General features: G+C 33.3%; 1 protein-coding gene across 2 annotated transcripts in view; it reads left to right on the forward strand.

Annotated features, from left to right (window-relative positions):
* Positions 1-23,161, forward strand: part of Slc12a2 (solute carrier family 12 member 2) — a 98,768-nt gene that overhangs the window by 27,539 nt on the left and 48,068 nt on the right. For both annotated transcript variants that reach the window (XM_027949354.2, XM_027949355.2), the window contains exons 2-7: positions 2,504-2,623; positions 3,339-3,414; positions 3,721-3,816; positions 17,139-17,278; positions 19,860-19,970; positions 21,915-22,023. In XM_027949354.2, the coding sequence (XP_027805155.2) occupies positions 2,504-2,623; positions 3,339-3,414; positions 3,721-3,816; positions 17,139-17,278; positions 19,860-19,970; positions 21,915-22,023 (652 nt within the window). The remainder of the gene's footprint in view (positions 1-2,503; positions 2,624-3,338; positions 3,415-3,720; positions 3,817-17,138; positions 17,279-19,859; positions 19,971-21,914; positions 22,024-23,161) is intronic.

The raw sequence follows: 23,161 nt of genomic DNA on the forward strand, positions 1-23,161 counted from the left end.
ATTATATTTTAGAGATTAATAACTAAAACTTCTTAAAATAGAGCTAACAGAAGATGATTAGAATTTTTTTCATTTTTTGTGGTTGCATCTTCATTTTAATATACTATTTCATATACTCTGGAAAATCTGTTTCTGAACATAATTGTTTATAGTATGTTAAACTATCAGAATTGCTAGATCTTCAACTTTGAAGTGGAATGCTGATAAACACCCACAGCAGAAATTTTAGGATGCCTGCATACTTTTGCATTGCTAAAAAGACACCCACATTGATACTTAACCTTGGAAACAGCAGCCCATAAGGTTACACACATCTTTAATTTTCTTTTAATAGAGTTGGAAAGAGAGGTATTTTTTCTACGCATATTATAGACATTATATTTACTTGTAACACTTGGAAGTTATATAATATTTTAAAGTCTTCTTTCATAAACTAATTAAAGAGAACTCTACATCCTAAAGTAAAAACTAGGAAACTTTTGTCTAAAGTTAATTGATTAACAGGCAAAATTTTTCTGTCCTGGCTGTATTTAAACAATTGAACAGATGAGTCTTCAATCCCTATTAGGAATCATTTGTACTATTTGGGATAATTATTGACTATTTATGGTCTGGAACACATTTTACAATCTAAGTAAAGCCAAAGTAGGGTTGTTCTTGTGATTGAGCTATACAAACCTATGATCAATATTTTTGTTGTTGTTGTTTTTACATATATATATTTCTTTTTTCCTTTGTTTTTTCTTTTCTTTCTTTTTTTTTTTTTTTTTTTTTAGCACTGGCGATTGAACTCAGGGGTACTTGACCACTGAGCCACATTCCCAGCCCTATTTTGTATTTTATTTAGAGACAGAGTCTCTAAGTGAGTTGCTTAGTGCCTCACTTTTGCTGAGGCTGGCTTTGAACTCCCTTGCGATCCTGCTTCCTCAGCCTCCCAAGCCGCTGGGTTTACAGGCATGCACCACCTGGCTACATATACATACTTCTAAAAGTTTAATGATTAGTGGTTACCATGTTCATAGGATATTCTATGCAGGGCAAGGAATAGCAATAGGCAACCTAAAGACAAAGGGAAGTTTATGAAGATTTTGGTCTAAGGTAATTTTGGTTTATGGTAATACAGAACTTGCTATAGTTCATTTCTTTTAAATAATTATATTCAGAATTCATTCAGGGATTGGTTTTAAAAATTTGATTGACTCTTTTATATTTAAAGAAAGCCCAAAGTATAGTTGTATTTTGTTCCTTTCTGTTGAGAATGTGATTAGAGTAGGAATCATGAGAATAATATCTGGAACATGATTCTAGATCTGGAACATCTTCTGTTTTCCAAGCCATCTTTCTAATCCCTTTGTATTTTACTTTGGAAAGTTGTCATATTTCTTTGGTGTACTGAGAACTACCTAGAGAAAAAGAGAAAAGGCAGGGGGACAAAAACTAGGAATTACAGAATTAGACCTGAAACTTTACCTATTGGTTGGGAAAATGTATTGTTTCAACCAGTTCATGTCTCAAACTAAAAGCAATTAACAAAGGAAAACACCAAGATATGAATGAATGTTGAGAATACTGCTGTCATGGACTATGCTAGGTGATGAAGAAATTTAAATTGTTGATGTTGAACTTTATATGTAGGAAGCGTGACAACTAGGTAATATGAAGTGTGGCTTGAGATACAAAGTTTGAATTGATTGACCTAGGAAGCCTTGTACTTTGCAGACAGTATTCACTAAGTACTGTAAAATTTAGAATTATTAAAATTGGTTTACCATCATGGTGAGACTTAATTTTAAGAAATCTGAGTGATTAAGGTTTTCTTTGAGTTTATTGCTTTACATTTTTCTCAGGTGAAGTATCAGAAACTTTTATGTATTTATCAGTTTTTTTTATTACCATAACAAAATGCCTAGAACAGCTTACTTAGGAAGAAAAGAAGTTTCTTTATCTCACAGTTAATAATTCTTTTTTTTCTCCCACTTTTTTTTTATTGGTATATCATGATCATACATAATGATGGGATTTGTTGTTATGTATTCGTACATGCACACAACACAACAATATAATTGGGCCAATATCACTCCCCAGCACTACTTCTTTTCTCCCAACATCTCACCCCTCGGCCCCTTTCCTCTCCTGATCTCCCTTTAATTTTTAGGATACCCCTCCCCCTCATTTTTTTTTCCTTTTTCCTCTCCAGTTTCCGCATATGAGAGAAAGCATAGAACAACTCTTTGCCTTCTGAGTTAGACTTATTCCACTTAACATGATAGTCTCTAGCTCCATCCATTTTGCGGCAAATGCTATAATTTCATTTTTCTTTATGGCTGAATAAAATTCATTGTGCACATGTACCACATTTCTTTATCCATTTATCTTTTGATGGACACCTAGGTTGGTTCCATAATTTGGCTATTGTAAATTATGCTGCTGTAAACATGGGTATGCATGTATCACTCATAGTTAATAATTCGTAAGTATAATGTACATTTCTTTTTATGACTAGGAACCTTTTGAGGATGGCTTTGCAAATGGGGAAGAAAGTACACCAACCAGAGATGCCGTGGTCACATACACTGCAGAAAGTAAAGGAGTCGTGAAGTTTGGTTGGATCAAGGGTGTTTTAGTATGTATTAATAGACTTAATTTGAGAATACAGCATTTCTGTTGATTATAAAAGCTACCTAATATTGTCATCAATTCTCAAGAGAATTCTTTTTTCTGTTTTAACTGTATCTGAGTCTATAGAAGAACAATTAATGTGCTTCCTTTCTTTTGGATATTCAGTAGAGGAGATAGTGTATTTATTAATTTAACCAAATTTTTCTTGATAAATCGGGGAAGCTTTCAGAAGTAATTTATTTTAAACAGGAAAGAAACACCTAAGGTATGGTAGGATTATTAAACTTTAAATTTTTAAAAAACATGAACAATTGATATGTTGAAAAATATGTAATGGTTTAATTTGCTAACTACTCAAATAAGGATGTTGTAAAAGAACAAGCAAAATTTAAACTCATGATAAAAAAGGGCATGTGAATTATTTTTAAGTGCTGGAGTCTTATAATATTTTTTGAACCTTTTTTGTGTTGCTTCTCCTACTTCTGATGTCTGTGATTGAGCACATTTATTTATACACATGTATTTATGTTACATTATATTTAGCTTAACAGTAAGCTTTCACATTAAGCTCTTTTAAAAAGGAGGAGTTAAATTTAAAAACTATATAGCTTCTATAGTTTCCAGGGTATGTTCTTCTACTTTGGGCCAGTTTAGTATTTATTACTATATATGTTTGATTACTTTCTTCATCTGTGATGTGGCCTCTTTTTTCCTCCCAGGTACGTTGTATGTTGAACATTTGGGGTGTGATGCTCTTTATTAGGTTGTCATGGATTGTAGGTCAAGCTGGAATAGGTAAGTAAAGTTCCTTACTAATTGATTTGAACATAATCAATAAATAAAATAGTATGTGCCTTTGAGCTCTCAATCTCATAAAACTCAGGCAAGGGAGTCCTTCTGAGCAATATTTTCCTTTATTATCAAGATTCTTAAATTAATTTTACTTTTTTCACAATTCTGATTAGGTTTTTTAAAAAAATGGGATTAAAAGTAGCTAATTTTAACTTGTAAATTCAAAGTATTCAGACCAACCAGTTCTAGATAATGGCAAGTTTAAATAAGAATATATATATTCTCAATTTCTTTCCTTTCTCCCTAAAGGTCTGTCAGTCCTTGTAATAACAATGGCCACTGTTGTGACAACAATCACAGGATTGTCTACATCAGCAATAGCTACTAATGGATTTGTAAGAGGAGGTAAATTCAGTCTTTTTCACTTCGTTATATTATAATTATTAAATAAACTGATATTTAAATCTTGTTTTTAATTATTTTTTGCCTTAATAGAATATACCAGGTGTATACAGGCAAGGAAGTTGCTACCAAGCACTTCTAAACTATTATGTTGAGTGTAAAGTTTTATATTGACCCATATTAATATAATACATGTATGTTTTAAAACATCTAAAATGTTAAGTCTGTCTGTTAGCAAGAATAGAGGTTCTAACTAGTCTTTTTTTTTTTAAACTGGGCTGCACCTTGTTACTTCCTCGTAAGCTTTATCCCTTGGATCAGTCACATGTATCCTGGCATTCGGTCTACAATGTACAAGTATAACTTTATTTTCCCACTCATTAAAGGAAACTGAAGTAGAGTAATTTCCCCATGTTCTAACAGCTTATGAGAGTTGTACCTGGGACTCTGAATTTATACCTTCAAGTCTAGCTGTCTTCTCTGAACACCCTGAGGCCTCTTTCATTGGAGTCGACAGGATGCGCCTTATGAGATTTTTGCCTTCCCCAGAGAAAGCACTTAAGAAAACAAGAGCATGACCTTGAGACCCCTGAGAAAAGAAAATAATTCAATTTTCCAAATCAAAACTTTTCATCCAGTTGGAGTGAGGGGAATCCTGGAGAAAGAGCAAAGAATGTCAAATAACACTTGTGAAGTCACCATAGCAAATCGACCTAGAATAGCATTCACCTATTCCATCTGACTTATTTATTTTGAATGTACCTATTTGACATTATGTGAATAAAATTTCTGCTTTAGTTGCGTCAGGTTTTCTGTGAGGGAGACAGAGAGCCACACTGAGCTTTTCATTTTCACCAACATCTTTATCCTTCTTAGACACCAAAGGATTCAAATCAATAAGCCCTGGGAAACTGGTAGCTTGTATCAATATGATTATCAGTATACTGAGTAAGCATCATTGTTCACTGAAATTTTATATTTGTATTAGTCTTCTTGAACTTATTAGAGTGTAAAATATGGATATGTCTAACAAAGTTAATTAGAAAATAATGAAATGCTTTATTTCTATCCGACATTGGGGTAATTAACAGGAGACAAGGGTACTGTGTTGGGTATTTGCAGGGGATCAGCAAGTCATCAAAGAATTTCTCCTTACCCTCTAACCTCAACATCTAGATTGTGAGTCTCTATGAGAATGGGACATGAAACCACAGGCAGCATAAACCCTGGACCATTTTACATTTGAATCTGAATCTTGGAAAGCATAGATTTTCCTGGATTGTGCCTAAAAAGCCATTTCATTTTTCTTTAGTAGTAGTACTTCATATATATATATATATATGATTATCTATCTATCTAGTCACAAATCTGTCTACCTTGGGGACTGTATCCAATCTTCTCTTGTCTTAGATGCCAGGGAAAAGTGTGAAAACTTGGAACCTATGAAGCTTTGTTCCAACAAATTCACATGTTTTGTAATTTTGCTAATGTCTCCTCAAAATGATAAGTTAAAGAGGAAGAACCTTTAGGGAGAAAGACCATTATATCATAAAATTTGAAATTCTTCTGTTACCAGATACTTAGATAAATAAGAATTTAGCACATTTGCTGTAATAATCCTAAAGAAGATAAATGAGAAAGTTGTTGATTGAAGAAAGGACCATATACTATGACACATTAGAAGGCATTTATTTTTCACTTTGTGTTAGTGACTTTGGACACCTGACTGATTTTTACAAAATAGAAATGAGCTGCTTCATCTGTAGTATTTCCTCAGGATTCTTGTGAATTTAAGACCCTCTGTTTCTGACTCAGGGACTTGTAGATCTCCAACAAAGTATCTTTGTATCATGAAAAAAATTATTCTCCACATGGGAGACAGTAGACACAGATATAAAACCAAGGTGATCTATACCCCATATGCATGATTGGAAATACTGTATGTAGTATCATACATTTTATCCCCAAAGTACATAATTTTTAGCTCTCTCCATTAAAATGACCTGTAATAAATGACTAACCCAGTAGCAGCAAGTACCCATGTCGTGAATTTCCACTGAAAAGAATGAAGCATGATTAATTTCAGATCTGGGCAGGAAACATAGTGCGTAGTCATTTTTCATTTCCAAAAGTAAGGAAGATAACAGAAGCTACTAGTTATAGCAAAAGTACCCAGGAACCAACTTAAGGAACCAACTTAAGAGCCTAACACTGGCTGAAGTTTGGATAATTTGAACAACAATAATAATGATAATAACCGATTTGGATAAAAGCACAATATATGATAAAAATCCATAAGTTCACAGTAAAACATTACAAAAAAACTCATGTCTAACCTTTGGGAAATGGTAGGGAACCAACCTGAAATTTGAGAAAGTTAAACAATCTAGTGTTGGATCAAACTTTACTGGATGAAAGATTTCTTACCAAAATATAAACCAACCAAGAAATTGATAAGAAATTTGTTCATTAGATAATTATTCTACAATAACAAGTGAAGAATGGAAGAGAATTAGAATATTTTAACTCTATAAACTCTTTACTTGTTAAGAGTACCTGTTAAGTATTATTTTCTAACAAATTGAATCTGAATTACAGGGTAACTCCAAAAGCATTTAGTTCAATACTTAGGAGAGTTAAATGACAGTACAGGAAGATGATAACAGGTCTAGACTGGGAATCTGTGGAAAAAGGAATGCTTTTTGTTCAACAAAATTTCAAGGAACCAAAAAAATTGAAGGTGTTAAGGTGTAAAACTGAAAGACTCAATCTATAAGTTCTCTTGGCCATTAACCATAAACAGTGCTTTAGGGTATTATCAAGAGTACCTAGAATGGATCTTCTACAGCTATGATTTGACTGCCTACTTTGTAAGGGCTACTAAGAGAGGAGGATGGTAGAGCTGGAACTATCCAGAAAAATCAAAGTGTCAAGAAAAAAATGGAGGAATGCTATAGGAATAGTGATATCTGGGGACCCATCTGAGCTTTTCTGTAAATTTTAAGTTGATTGATAAGGAGATGTTATACCTAAAATATTATTCCAAGGTTGGAACACTATTACTCTTAAATTTGAAGAATCCCCCTTTAAACTTGATAACTTACTTTTTAAAAAAAAAAAAAATTATATAAAGAAACTATTTTGAGGCAGTGCTTAACAATTTGTTTTACTTATCTTGATTGAAAAGGTGAGTGACTCACCCAGGACGGAGATTCAACCAAGAGATGTATTGGGGAAGAAAAGGAGAGGCAGAGAGGAGAGAGGAAGAGAGCAGAGAGAAAGAGAAAGAGAGTAGAGAAAGAAGAGGAAGAGGGCAGAGCTTGAGCTTGCAAGCTTTGGCTTAAGAAGGTTTGCATAGGTGTCCCGGATGCTGATTGGCAGAGTGACTCAGGAACGGCGAGTGGACAGGCAAGCGGACACTATGTCCAGTGGGGATTGGTCAAGAAAACTTTTGAATTTAGCGCTCTTCGGCTTGGCGCCCTTTTGAGAGGAGGGGGAGGGATAAGAGATTCTGTGATGTTCTTGCCAGATGGAAACTTAACTTTAGCTTCAGCAGGGAGTTTCCCACACACCCAACATTGATTCTTAACTGAATTACAACATCTATTTGTATTTTATTAATAGTGAATGTTTTGTTCTTGTTGTAAAAGTAATGTTTCTAACTTTGTGGAAGTGTGTGAAGTCTTTACTTTTCCTAGAGTTGTATACTTTTTGCCCTAGGAGAGATTTTATGTTTTTGGTTTATTTTAACTTTGGCTTAAACTACATTTTAGAGTTTAAACAGACATCTAGTAAAGTTGTTGTTTTGTTTCTCTAGTATGAATTTACTGCCAACTTGCAAACAAATATAATGATGTTCAATTAATAAGGAAACATGGTTTCTGGAAAAGCAAAAATTTAGGAAATAAAAAATACTTAGTTTTATGCTGATTAGATTATAAACGAGATTTGGAGTACTATTTAAAGCCACTGGCAGTAGGTTAGAAAATCATCCCTTAGGTTTTCTGCCTCCTACAGGAAAAGAAGAATAGTGCCAGTTAACTGATGAAGTTTGCCTTCATCTCTGGCATAATTCCTGCTTGAAAGATACATTCTTACGTTTAAAATTATTTCAGTTTGCTGGGTATCTAGAGCTTTCTCTTGTTCTGTAAATCACATCAATGTTCTTGAAAGCTTGTGTTTTACAAAATTTGCATGAATCCTGTTACAGTTCTATAATTAGATGGTGTTGGCTTTGGCTTTACTCATATCACAAACCAATACTCTCTCATCTTCAACTAATGTACATATAGACTCACTTAGAGGCTAGCCTCAGGGATCTGAACAAGTGTAAGATGTATAAATTCTGGTTTTTGAGTCATACTATATTAATGAATGAAAGAATTAGTAATAGAAGGAAAAGATTTCTCAACCACTTTATTTTGGTACACTTAACTAACTTATTTAACAATAGGTCATTGCCATTTCAATTAAAAACCCAAGTTACATCAAATTTCAGTCATGTAGTTCTAAAAATTCACAATAAATATGAACCTGCCTAGTCCATGATTAAAGTGAAGTTTTACTGAGTATTTTGTGATAGACACTGGGTTTATAACAGTGTAAGTCAAATAAGATCCAGTTTTCTTGGAGCTTATGTTCTGATAATAATAGTACTGTTATTTTTTCAGACCTAGCTGCTAGGATCATACCATGGTTTTGACATATAGTAACTTGTCTAATGCAGTGTTGCATTGATAAATGTTATCACATATATGGATAATGAGAGCATAAATGAATTAGTTACATCCCTTTTTTCCCAGTAAAATGAAATGTTATGCAGATTCTGCTTGTGAATCCTTCTTAAATGTCTACATCTTTTTCCTTTCTCCAAAAATAACTGAAGACCTGAATTTTTGTTCCAAATATTGGAAGAGAGGAAAAATACTTTCCACATTTTCACAAAGCGTACTTACTATATTGGTAAAAACAGGTTATCACTGATTATTAAATTTTTTTGTTCATTAACTACTCATTTCTAGCGTTCCCAAGCAAGAAGCTCTGTTATAATTCAACTCCATAGTTCTATTCTTTTTTTTAACTTCTTTTCCGTTGTAACTAATTTATTTGAAACTGACTTTTCAGGTAAATGAAATGTTTGAAAAGGCTGCAAAAGGCAGTTCTGCAACAGTTGTTTTATGAGATTTTCTTAGGTTTAAATATAGTATGTTTTTTTATTCAGTAAAACACTACTTGTATGTTATAAGTAACTCACATATAAATCTGGTGAGTGAATAATTTTATATATATAAATATATTTTTTAATTTTATTTTTTACACGAATGGATTACAACCATTCATGCAATCAAACCTGTACATAGAGTAATAATGTTCATCTCATTCTGCCAACTTCCCCTCTTACATATACCCCACCTCCCCTCTGCTTAATCCAAAATTCCTCCATTCTTCCCTTTCCCCCCAACCCCCCATTATTGGTCAGCATCCACTTATCAGAAAATATTCAGCCGTTGGTTTTTTGGGATTGGCTTACTTTGCTTAGCATGATATTCTCAAACTGTGTCCATTTACTTGTAAATGCCATAATTCCATTCTTCAAGGCTGAATAATCTTCCATTGTGTATATTCCACCATTTCTTTATCCACTCATCTATTGAAGGGTATCGAGGTTGGTTCCACAGTTTAGCTATTTTGAATTGAGCTTCTATAAACATTGAGGTGGCTGCATCACTGTAGTATGCTGATTTTAAGTCCTGTGGGTATAGATCAATGAGTGTGATAGCTGGATCAAATGGTGGTTCCATTCCAAGTTATCCAAGGAATCTCCATACTGCTTTCCAGATTGGCTGCACCAATCTGTAGTTTCACCAGCAATGTATGAGTGTGCTTTTTCCTTCACATCCTTCCCAACACTTATTGTTGTTTGTATTCTTAATAGCCATACGTATATATATGTATATATATGTATATATATATATGTATATGTATATATATGTATATGTATATGTATATGTATAGGTATATATATGTATATATATATATATGTGTGTGTGTGTGTGTATATATATATATATGTGTATATATATATATATGTATATATGTATATCCTGGAGATTAGTGCTCTATCTGATGTGCATGTGGTAAAAATTTTCTCCCATTCTTTTGGCTCTGTCTTCAGGTTATTGGTTTTTTTCTTTAGCTGAGAAGAAGCTTTTTAGTTTGAATTCATCCCATTTATTGCTTCTTGATTTTATTTCTTGTGCTTTAAGAATCTTGTTAAAGAAGGTAGGTCCTAAGCCAACATGATGAAGATTTTGGCCTGCTTTTTCTTTTATTAGGTGCAATGTTTCTGGTCTAATTCCTAGGTCCTCGATCCACTTTGAGTTTTGGGCAAAGTGAGAGATTTGTTGCATATGGATTTCCAATTTTCCCAGCACCATTGTTGAAGAGGCTATCTTTTTTCCAATGTATATTTTTGGCACCTTTATCTAGTATGAGATAACTATTTATGTGGGTTTGTCTCTGTGTTCTCTGTTCTGAACCATTGGTCTACACGTCATTTTGGGGCCAATACCATGCTGTTTTTGTTACTATAGCTCTGTAGTATAGTTAAGATCTGGCATTGTGATGCCTCCTGCTTCACTCTTATTAAAGATTGCTTTGGTAGTTCTCAGTCTCTTTTTTTTCCAAATGAATTTCATGATTGCTTTTTCTATTTCTTTTTCTGTCTTTCTTTTTTTTTTTTTTTTCTTTTTTCTTTTTTTGGTAGCAGATTTTAAACCCAGGGGCACTTAACCACTGAGCCACATCCACAGTACTTTTTGGTGTTTTATTTAGAGACAGGGTCTCACTGAGTTATTTAGGGCCTCACTAAGTTGCTGAGGCTGGCTTTGAACTCATGATCCTCCTGCCTCAGCCGCCTGAGCCTCTGGGATTAGAGGCATGCACCACCATGCCTGGCAAGTGAATAATTTTTGACATGGGCATTTTCTTAAATAATTAATAATATTTTAACTTGGTTTCAAAATGTAATTGTACTGTTTTGGTGCTCATTCACAATGATAGCATCCAGTTCTGTTTTGAAGGTGTCATATTTGTTACTTAACCTTTCCTTGTTTGACTTAATAACAAACTGTGCAATGTGTTTGTAAATCAGCTTATTAGAATATATTTTCTAGAAGATTAATGCAAAATGAATGTTAGGTCATTGTAATTCTATTGCATTCCCAGAGTTGTTCCTCAGAATTGTACACAAGGTGGCTTTTGTCTGGGGAGAGTAAAGTAGGCAGTTTGACTCTCTCACAGAGAATTTTGAGTATATTTGTTAATTACACTAGATGTATTTTGGATAGAAATTTCTAAGTTTTCTTCTTGATAATTATTACATTTTTGTTACTTGTACCCTTTGATTCCTTCTTCAATATAACTGAATTTCATTTTTACAAAGTACTTTTGGATATCATAAAATATATAGATGATTCTTATTATGTATATAGACTATGTCCTAAAAAGCAAGTTTTAGGCTATTACCCATAAACTTGGTACAAATATAGAAGTGTTTTGTTTGAATGGAGGTTTTCATATTATTCAGGTAAATGCCAAGGAGTAAACTTGCTGGCTCAAATGATAAGAAATTGACAAACTATTTTCTAATGCTTGTATCATTTTGTATTACAACCAATTATAAGTGCCAGTGAGCTCCAGTTTTTTCACAAATGTATCTTCGCTGTACTTAGTATTGTCTTTTTATTTTTTTCTCATTCTAATATGTGTATATTATTGTCTCATGGTGGTTTTCATTTTCACTTTCATAATGGCTAAAGATATTGGGCATCTTCCCTTATATGTAAATGTATACTCAAATCTGTAGCCCATTTTGAGGGAGGGTCATTTATTTCATTTTGTTTGAACTTCTTACTATTGAGTTTTGAGAATTCAAGAAGAAAAAAGATGATTCATCAAACAGGATTCACAGTTACTTTTTTTAGTGCATCTCTTATCTTTGTATTCTCTTAATACCATCATTTGAAGAACAGTTCTTAGTTTTGATGATGTCCAGTTTATCACTTTTTCTTTTTTGGATCATGTTTTTCGTGTCATGTTCAAGAAATCTTTGCCTAGCTTACAGTCACAAAGATTTTCTTCTTTTGTGTCCTCTCTGGAAGCCGTCCTCCTGGCAATTCTGGGTCCATCAACCTGGAAGCTTTCTGGATCCCATTATTCAGGATTTTCATGGAAGTTCCATTATAGCTTTAGGCTTTAAGTTAGTTGTATCATTCATTTTTAAAAATTTAATTTTTAGTTGTATATGACACAATACCTTTATTTTATTTATTTATTTTTATGTGGTGCAGAGGATCAAACCCAGTGCCTCACATATGCTAGGCAAGCACTCTACCACTGAGCCACAACCCTAGCCCCTGCATCATTCATTTTTAGTTAGCTTTTGTTTATGGTGTACAATATGAATCAGGATATTCAGTTTTTTCAGTGTCATTTGTTGAAAGATTATCTCTTCCAAAATTACCTTTGTGATTTTTGTCAAAATTTAATTGATTCTACATCTGTGGATCTATTTCTAGACACTAAACTATTCCATTCATCTTTGCAAAATCCTTTGTCCACCTCTTGTGCATTAGGTATTAGGAAGTACTACTAAGATCTATTTCTGCATAGCAGAAGTTTTGACCAAGTTTGCATACCAACAACCAGCTCTCCAATAGATAGTTAAGTGCCGAGTGATTTAATTAAATAATGATACTAATTATCTGGAGTTAAGGCAGACCCCACAGGGTGGCGTTATTCACCCTAGACTATCATCATTTAGATGCCAATTGCAAATGCAGGAATTCTGTACTTCTGACTGACCTACTATACACTGGTGGTTTTCACAACCTCTTCCTAAGGTTTGATGATTTGTTAAAACAGCTCATAGAACTTAGGAAAACAGTTTACTTAAAATCACTTTATTATAAAGGATACAACTCTGAACTAAATAGAAGAGATGAATAAAGCATAGTATAGGGGAAGGCATAGCCACTCCATAGCCACTTTTGTGTCCTCTCTGGAAGCCACCCTCCTGGCAATTCTGGGTCATCAACCTGGAAGCTATCTTAATCCCATTATTCAGGATTTTCATGGAAGTTCCATTATATGAGCATGATTGAGTTAATTACCAATGACTAATGATTTAATCAATCTTCAGTTCTTCTCCTGTCCCTTCTCCTGAGGTTAGGGATTGGGACTGAAAGTTCCAACCCTCTTATTTCTCTGGCAACCAGCTCTCCTTGAAGCTATCTAGAGAGCTACAAAGAGTTGCCTGGTTAGCATAAACTCAGCTATGGTGGAAAGGGACTTACTTTGAATAACAAAAAATGCCTCTCACCTCACTCCTATCACTTAGGAAGTGCCAATGGTTTTACAAGTTCTGTTCCATGAAAGTGGGACAAAGACCATATATGTATATTTTCATACCATAGCATCATGCCAAGGAAAAGATTTTTAGTATTTTGCCTGCGTTTTGAATACAATTGTAATAAGGGCTTTATTTTTTCTAACAAGTTCTAAATTATTTAACTTTTGAGCAATAGTAAGAGATAGGAAGACATTCATTTTAGTTTGTAACAGATCACTTAATTCTGTCAAATGACAAAATTCAATGATTTAAAGATCTTAATTGGCTTTATTTTCATTCCAGAATCAGGCAACATTTCAAAACAGAAAGTGTGTTCTAATGAGCCAAGCAGAGGAAGGCAGGTTTATAGACACAGAGAGGCTTACAAAAGCAGAAACAAAGATCAAAAAGCAGATTGGTCATTTCAGAGAGAGGGCAGAGAGACACAGCAATAGAAAAATAACTGGCTCACATGAAGTTATTACAGGTTACCTTTCCTTGTGAAAGGATTAAGGCAGAAATATGCATACACACACACACACATATATGTATAGGGTTTGGTTTCTTTATATGTATTTTATATATATAATACATAAATTATATAAGTGGATGTACCATTTTAAAATTTCATCAGCAATATATGAGATTCAGTTTTTCTACTGCTGCTAATACTTGTTTTGTTTTAAAAATTAATTTCTTTATTTTAATTAGGTATTATAGCTATTCTCGTGGAAGTTTAATGGTGTCTTAAAGCATTTCCTGTTGATGAATGATGATGAACATTGCTTATTGATTGCTTGGGTCTTCTTTTGTGATACATTCAAATCTTTTGTCCTTTTTTGGGGGCGGGGGATGGTGGTACTGTAGATTGAACCTCTAGCCTCACACATGCTAGGCAATCACTCCACCACTGAACTATACCCCCAACCCTGGTTTTATTAGTTTTTAAACTGCTGTCTTTTGTTATGGCTTAGTAAAAGCATTTTAACACTTATTCTTAGGCCTTTGATTAACCTAGTTAGTATTTATGGTTGATTTGAGATTTAGAAAGAACTACAAATCTGCGAATCCACATGGAATAATAAGAGAACCCAGTGTGGTTTTATCACTACATGTCATTTCTGGCGTCTCACTTTTTGTTTTCTTTCTTCCTTTCCTTTCTTTCTCTACTTAACCACTGAACCACATCACCAGTTCCTTTTTATATTTCACGAGGAAACAGGGGCTCACTAAGATGCTTAGGGCCTTGCTAAATTGCTGAAGCTGGTCTTGAACTCAAGATTCTCGTGCCTCAGCCTCCTGTGTTGCATAGATTGCAGACATGCGCCATAGTGCCTGGCAAAAGAATACATTCCCTGTACTCAGTAATTGGGGTAGTTTATGGCTGGATTATGAGCCTCCATGAGGATTTTTCCCTGATTTTGACTTCTGTGTTTGCTTGAACAATAGATTATTTTTTGAAAGAAAGTAGTTAATTTTTGTTTTGATGCCTTTTAATTGAACATAGTTTTTTTGTTTTGTTTTGTTTTTGTTGTTTTTTTTTACTGTACTCTTGAGCATTTTCCATTACAGACTGAGTTTCAAGATTTTATTATAAATTTTGTATTGGGTAAACACCCAAAGATAGAAAGATCTGAGTTTAAGTACATTTCTAGATTTGCAGGACCTTGACCAAATTATTTAATTTTCTAAGCTTATTTCTCATAGATAAAATGAAGATGAAAATAGTATGTTGCTAGAATGGGTAATTCTAGTAGAAGAAGGAAGGAAGCAGGATTTTTTTTTTTTTTTTTTTTTTAGTTTTTTTCTCAGCCCATAGTAGAACTGATTTTTTTTTTTTTTTTTTTAAAGAGAGAGAGAGAGAGAGAGAGAATTTTTTAATATTTATTTTTTGGTTTTCGGCGGACACAACATCTTTGTTTGTATGTGGTGCTGAGGATTGAACCCCGGCCGCACGCATGCCAGGCGAGCGCGCTACCACTTGAGCCACATCCCCAGCCCCAGGAAGCAGTTTTTAAGTCACATTACCTCTAGGAAGCAAGAATGGAAATGAGGAGGAATAGGGCATAGAACTTTTGCTTATCATCAGGATTAAAAATTAAAGATAAATAGATGCTTTTATTTTCTTTATTATCCACTGAAAATTTCCTGAAAACAGAATATAAATATCTATATTTCTTTCACACACACACTCTCTCTCTCTCTCTCTCTAAAGTAACAAACTGGGTTTTAAGTTTAGGTTTGTGGAAGATTTTTAAAATCATTTGGGATGTCAAAATTGACGTCTTATATAATCAATATGCTAGAGCACATAACAAATGGATTCTTATTGGTGGTAGTTCTTATTCTAAAGTTTAATTTTTCAACTATGAAAACATATAAATGGTTGTGATTGCAATTAGCCTTTCTTTGTGACTTAATTTTCTTGTTTATAAAATCAGGATAAATAATAGTTGTCAATTCATTGTTGGTATTAAGAGTAAGTGAAAAAATATTAATTTGGAAAGCATACATGTTTATAGGTATGACATATTATATGCCAGGGATTTTTCTTGTAATTAACTTTCATGTGATTTAATGTCTTTAGAGCTTTTATTAAGATCTTTATTTGACTTACAAAATTATTATTACATAAAAATTTATTGGACTTCTTAGTGTTCAGAAATATTCCTGAGAAATTTTTTAAGTCATTTTCATCCCAAATTATGAGACTTATGTTAAATTGTAAGATTGCATTTTTTTTCTTTAGGATTTCTGTGATAAATAATTGGTGTTACAGGTAGTTTCAAAATGAAATTTGCATGTTTAGTGTTTTATCAGATGGTAGAATTTTGTGTTGTTTCTATTTATCATCTTTATACTGGGTGAATAATAGAAACAAATATTCATCTGTTTTAATAGCATTTCATTAAATGGCCTTAAAATTAAACATTTCTTTAGTATACAGAAATATATATATATATATATATATATATATATATATATAATGTAGCTTCAATATTATTAACACTAATAATTTGGTTATGACCTACAAACCAGATTTAAACTAGAATTTTATAAGGACTAGACTTCAGGAATACATTAGATTGACTTCAAATCAAATATTGCTTTAAATTTATTTGTTTATTTAGTACTGGGGATTGAACTCTGGGTTGGGGGGACTCAACCACTGAGCCACATCCCCGGCCCTATTTTGTATTTTATTTAGAGATAGGGTCTCAGTCTCACTGAGTTGCTTAGCACCTTGCTGTTGCTTAGGCTGGCTTTAAACTCGTGATCCTGCTTCCTTAGTTTCCCAGGTCACTGGGATCACAGACGTGTGCCACTGCGCCCAGTAGTATTGCTTATTTTTTTTACACATCTTCATACTTATTTTTTAAGTTAGAAAAATACTTGCTTTGTGATAATGTCATGAAGTATCTTGTTTATTCTGCCTTTTAGGCAGGATTTACTAGAGTACAAATTACTTCTTTGGGATGCCATTATATGCTTTTCTTTGCAGTTTGTTATGAGAATTGTTTTATTTTTGCCTTGGTATTCACACCACCTGCAAATTGTCATAATAGTTAAGCAATTGAAATCAGGTCAACTATGAATTTTAAAGTTAACATATTACTTGGAAAATCATTGAAATGATCGTGATATTTATGAATATGGGGAGGAGGCTGCCCATTTTAATCTAAGCTTGAAAGAGAAAGTGGGACTTAAAATAGGATGAGCTTATATTTGATGTGGGAGAATTCTCCTAATTTGGGGGATTTTTAATGGAGTGCAGTAGACTGTGAAGAATTTTTTTTGAATGTTCCTGAAAATATACTCACCTTTTGTTAATTTAATTGCTGTGCTTACTGAAGGTATCTGCTTTGTGAATTCTTTATGTATTTAAAAGGCTTGATTGGTATTAAATCCTAACTTTCTTTTTTTCTTCCTTTAGGAGGAGCGTATTATTTAATATCAAGAAGTCTAGGGCCAGAGTTCGGTGGTGCAATTGGCCTGATATTCGCTTTTGCCAATGCTGTTGCAGTTGCTATGTATGTGGTTGGATTTGCAGAAACTGTGGTGGAGTTACTCAAGGTAATTCACCTTTATTTTGGTCATCCATTTGCCACATCTTTATCGAGTGCTCTGTGCCCTCATCATGTTAGGAGTTAGTAAAGTTGTGATGTGATAACTTAGAAACTTGCCCTTCAAGAAATTTAGTACGAGAGACAGACAAAGAAGAAAATTATGTTAGAATGCCAGCTGTGGAATACTGTAGGTGGCATTAGCAGCCCAAATTAGGGGCAGAGAGGTGGTGTTTACATGATCCTCTTTGGGAATCGGCGTAGTAGGAGTGTTGAGGAAGGGTCTTCAAGTAAGGGAGTTAGCATTTGCAGGCAAATAGGAAAGGTATAGTCAGGCATGAGGGAACAGGAAAGAAAAGGAAACAAAGGCCTGGAAAGTGTAGAGTATGTTATGTTAAACAAACTAAATATTTCACTGTGATTGAAACACAGAGTGGCAAGACTTAAGTCTTAGAGCATCAACTCAAGAAAGGTCTTATTTGTAGTAAAGTGGGCTTTAATATTGGAATTGGGGCCTAGAGAAATATCTGACCATAGTATGGAAAATGGATTTGAAGGATCACAAGTTGGGATGGAGACCATTTCAAAGTTTATTGTAACTATCCTGGAAGTGGAGATAGTGGCTTTTATTACAATAATGACCAGTGGAGTTGGAGAGATGGAGATGATATTCAGATATTTTAATAAAGTTGAATGAGGACTTCATGATTAATGTAATGTGGGAAATTAAAGAAAGATAAATGAGGATTTCAAGTTTATACACAGATTTATGACTATTGGATTTAGTTGGAAGGTAATGCCATTCACTATGAGACAGAGAATTTAGAACAGCCTAATTTTGGATGTGCTAATTTGAAGAACCAAATAGAGCTGGTATCTAACTATTCAGAAAGAACTGTTCAGAAGACAGTTAATAGTACTGCTCTTGGATTCAGAAGAGAATTTGTTTGAAAAGTTATGGAGATATGTGCCATTTAAAGAAGTGAGAATGAGTAAGATTCCTTCATATTAACTGAAAGTTGTTCATGTTAGGTTGTAGGTATTCTTCTATAGTAGATTATGGCAAATTAGGAAGCATAAACTCTGAAAAAGACTGACGCTATGTTGCTTTGACCTCTGCCTATATAGGCCAACAAAATGAAGAAAAGGAAGATGTATAAAGTAAGCAAGTGATATAATCACTGAAGTCCATATTCTTTTAGTTTAGTTTTAGTTTTTATTTTTATTTTAGTATTTGTTCTTATTTTCTGCTCAGTTTAAGATTAAGCTTGTGAACTCATCAGAGTATTTAGAGTTTTAAAATGTTTTTGTTTTGTGGAAAGTTAGATCCAACCAAAATTGAAACAAATACTTAAAATACTTGATTTAATATAAAAAAATATATGAGAGAGAGAGAGAGGGAGGGAGGGAGAACTTTAATATTTATTTTTTAGTTTTCAGCGGACACAACATCTTTGTTTGTATGTGGTGCTGAGGATCGAACCCGGGCCACATGCATGCCAGGCAAGCGCACTACCACTTGAGCCACATCCCCAGCCCAAAAAATATATTGAGCTATAACTTTGGTGTTCTGTTGTACTTATGATCTGTGAATCTCAATTTAAAAACAGATCCAATAGATATATATTTGCACTCTCATCATTTTTTTCTTCTACAGGTAATCATCAGGTGTGATTATCCAAATGCTATAGGAAATGTCAAATGATATAAAACTAAAATTTAAAAATAATATATAGCTAAAAGTTTAGATATAATTTTATTAAATCAAATGGGGTCCTTTAAAAAAGTTGAATTTGTTCCTGTTTTATTGACACTTACTATGCCTTTGGTTGGCAAAAATGACTTTGGATCCTGGGATATTTTTCTCAATTTTTTTATTAAGCTCATCTAATTGGAATTCAAAGAAGATTTTTCCCTTGTTGCTTTTATGAAGGAGTTTTTTAAAAAGCTTTAATAAGAAGGGTTTTTTTTTTTTTAAAAGAAGCAACTGCATAGGAAAATTGTAATCTTTTATAATTTTTCAATCATAATGCAGTCATTCTAAGTTATCAAAATAAATAGATATTTTAGGTTTTTGAGCCTTTTATAAATTTATTTGAGCAGTGGTAATTCATACATAGCTACTTACTTAGATTGATTGAGGTATCATAGCTTTTAGTTTTAATCTACCGGGGAACTTTTATAATATGAATCTTAAATTCAAGTAATTTTTGTTTGTAGAATGGAAATAATATGTGGTTTTGACAACTGCATGATGGAGATTGTTCATCTCTTCCTCACACATCATAAAAGACCATCAAAAACATGAGTTCTCTAGCCAGGTTAATATGAAATATATCTCTGCTCTGTCATTTAAAAAAATCTAATTAGCAGACTAAAGTCATTTTTTTTTGTTTTTTGATTATTGAATCTATATCAGATATTCAAGTATTAATTTAATCATACATTTGATGTTAGATCATCAGATGCTTGAATGACATCTCAATAATAATTCATTCCTTAGATTTCCCATCAGTTCATTTAATAAGCATTTATTCAACATCTACATGTAAGGCATTGTTGCTCATTATATTTATAATTCTCTTTTCTAGGAACATTCTATACTTATGATAGATGAAATCAATGATATCCGAATTATTGGAGCCATTACAGTAGTGATTCTTTTAGGAATCTCAGTAGCTGGAATGGAGTGGGAAGCAAAAGTAAGTCATGTTAGGAGTATCTATATATATTTAATATGCAAACTTTTAGAGGTTGTCTTTTTTTTGTTTTTGTTTGTTAATTTCCTATATGTAGGTGGGGCATATTTGAAGAAAACCAGTCTAGGATTCAGTTAAACACAATACTTTCAACGAGTTTGTTTTTGTTTGTGGTGGTGGAAATTGAATTCAGTGCTTCATAGATGCAAAGCGTGATGCACTCAACCACTGAGCTACATCCTCAGCCCTTTTTATATTATATTTTATTTTGTCCTAAGTTTTGAACTTCTCACTTCCTCCCCTATATTTCAGTATTTACATGGAAATATTCAGGTCAATATTAGGTAGTCATAGTTTAATAAATGGTTTTATAATTTATTCAAAGAGATTCAGTTTAACAATAAACCTGGGGCAATGACTGAAAGTGTCCACCTGAAGTTAGAGAAGCAATTCTTACCCCTTGATATTGAAATCTTCAGAAATCAATTAGTGCTAGTGTTTCTTGAAAAAATTGCTGAATTCACACACTGATCAGCAAAGCATGCAGAAATATTATTGGATCTTAGAGCATTACAGTAGGATACAGCACCATTCTAGTTTCCTGAATAGTGAATATCTACAAAAATACTGTTCAGAAACTCAGAAGGTCCAAGTTTTTTCATGTTTACTTTTGTAGGTTCTGTAAAACTCACATATTTGTTCTATAAGTGATAATATTTACTGAACTGAAAATTAGAAAAAAGAAAGAATCTTTTTCGAAGCTTTTAAAGTCATATTAGAATAAAATTAAATCTTGTCTGTTTAATTATTTATATTCTTAGTGCTAGAAATCAAATCTAGGGCCTTGTTCATGCTAACCACATGCTCTGTCACTGAGCTATACTCCCAACCCCTCATTTATTTGTTCTTTTAACACATTTACTTTGTTGAAGGGATGTGATTAGCATTAGAAGTAGTTTTTTTTTCTCACTGATGTAATTTTTTTTTTTTTTTTTTTTTTTAGTACAGGGAATTGAACCTATTCGCACTTCGTCACTGAGCCACATCCCTAGCCCCCACCCCCTTTTTTTCTTTTGGTACTGGGGATTGAGCTCTGGGCAATCACCACTGAGCCACATTCCTACCCCTATTTTATATTTTATTTAAAGACAGGGTCTCACTGAGTTGCTAAGCCCCTCTCCAATGCTGAGGCTGGTTTAGAACTCACTTTCCTCCTACCTCAGCCTCGTTGAGTCACTGTGATTATAGGTGTACATCACATCGCTCAGCCATCCTAACCCTTTTTATATTTTATTTTGAGATAGAGTCTCGCTAAGTTGCTTAGGACCTTGCTAAGGTGCAGAGGCTAGCTGTAAACTTGAGTTCCTCCTGCCTCAGCCTCCCAAGCCCCTGGGATTATAGGTGTGCACCACCATGCCCAGCTGATAGCATACTTTTTCATAAGTATTTGTTCACTTTTATTGGGAGTTAAAATTGGAGAAAAATTCTTTCCTTTCCATCTCATTGCCTCTTGAGTTCTCCTCCTCCATATTCTCTACTTGTCTACTCTTTCTTCTTTTCATATAGAAGTCACATATTTAACATATGTTTGGATCTGGTATAAAACTTGCATATGTGTTAAATTTGTTCTTAATGTCAAGAATGTCACTGAAAGCTGAAGGAAACCGAATTACATAGGGTGAAAATCTTACAGTATATATAATTTTTAGTGCTTTAGGGTTTGATATATATGTCATGATCCTACTTTTGCTACCCGCTAACCCCCATTATATTGAATATTCTAAAACAGTTCTTTGTTTGTTTAACCAAAGCTTATCTAGTACCTGCTTTGTGCTTGGCACTCTTTGGGGAAGCAGACAAAATAGAACAAAAGTTACATTCTAGTGAAACTAAATAAAAGTACTGACACAGTACACTTGATTTTATTTTTAATGTTTAAAACTACAGGCTCAGATTGTTCTTTTGGTGATTCTACTTCTTGCCATTGCTGACTTCGTCATAGGAACATTTATCTCATTGGAGAGCAAGAAGCCCAAAGGTTTCTTTGGTTATAAATGTAAGTAAAGAAGATTAAATATCTTTTTAAAATTTATTTATATTTTTTATGTAGTACTGAGGATCGAACCCAGGGCCTCATGCATGCGAGGCAAGTACTATACCACTGAGTTACATTCCCAGCCCGAATAAATACCTTTTAAAGAATGTATATTATAGCATTATACTGCTAACTAAATTTAATACATTTTAGGTATTTTGTAATGTAACGAGTTAGTTCTGGTGATCCACACTCATTCTTATTTCAGTTTTTGTCACCTTTATATAGTCTGTACACTTGCAATAAAAGTCACCTTCATTTTCATCTTTTATTTTTCAGCGTTAGCAACAAAAGGTGATAGAATTTACAAAAATCAGTGATACTGAGAAAAGGTGCTTTTGATCTCTACTTCTTGGGGCAGTTTGTAACTAACATGACCTTTTATGTGGTGCTGGGGATCAAACCCAGGTGTTCTACCACTGAGCCATATCACCACCCCATTTTTTATTATTTTAGATGTATACTTATGTATCCCTTAACTATGGAAACACTTTGTGAGAAACATTCATTGACATGCAATTCGGTGGATGAATTGCATGTATTCAATTAGTTGTTGTGAATTGAATTCATTGAATTCATTTTTGTGCAGATATCAAAATATAATACAAATTAAGGTGTATACAGTGTTAATAGGCAATATAATCTTATGGAACCGCTGTCCTATATGTGTTCCATTGTTGACCAAAATCTCATTATTTGGCACATGACTCTATTTATAAACACAGCAGTTTAAAGGTGAGATTGTGAGAGCAACTAAAATATCTTAGTTTCTTGGTGTAAGTGCCACTTAAGTTACTCTGCAATTTATATTAATTATGTGAGAATTTTTCTTAGTTTTTATATTTTATAATCTTTTATTTTTAACTGCTGGTGACATTTACTTGTCTAGGACTTCATTATTTCCTAACATTATATCAGTGTCCTCTCCATCCTCTATTGACCTAATTAAGCAACTCTGGACCTGTCTTTAAGATAGTAGGAAAGATTAGTTGCTGAGAGGCTTATCTCTAGTCAGCTAAAACCCACATTTTTAAGCCCTAGAAGCAAAAATCTTGTTTAGTTTCCCTGAGTTGTTTTCCCCAGATCTGTAAAAAGATAC

This window comes from Marmota flaviventris, chromosome 5, assembly GCF_047511675.1.
Source record: "Marmota flaviventris isolate mMarFla1 chromosome 5, mMarFla1.hap1, whole genome shotgun sequence".
NCBI lineage: Eukaryota > Metazoa > Chordata > Mammalia > Rodentia > Sciuridae > Marmota > Marmota flaviventris.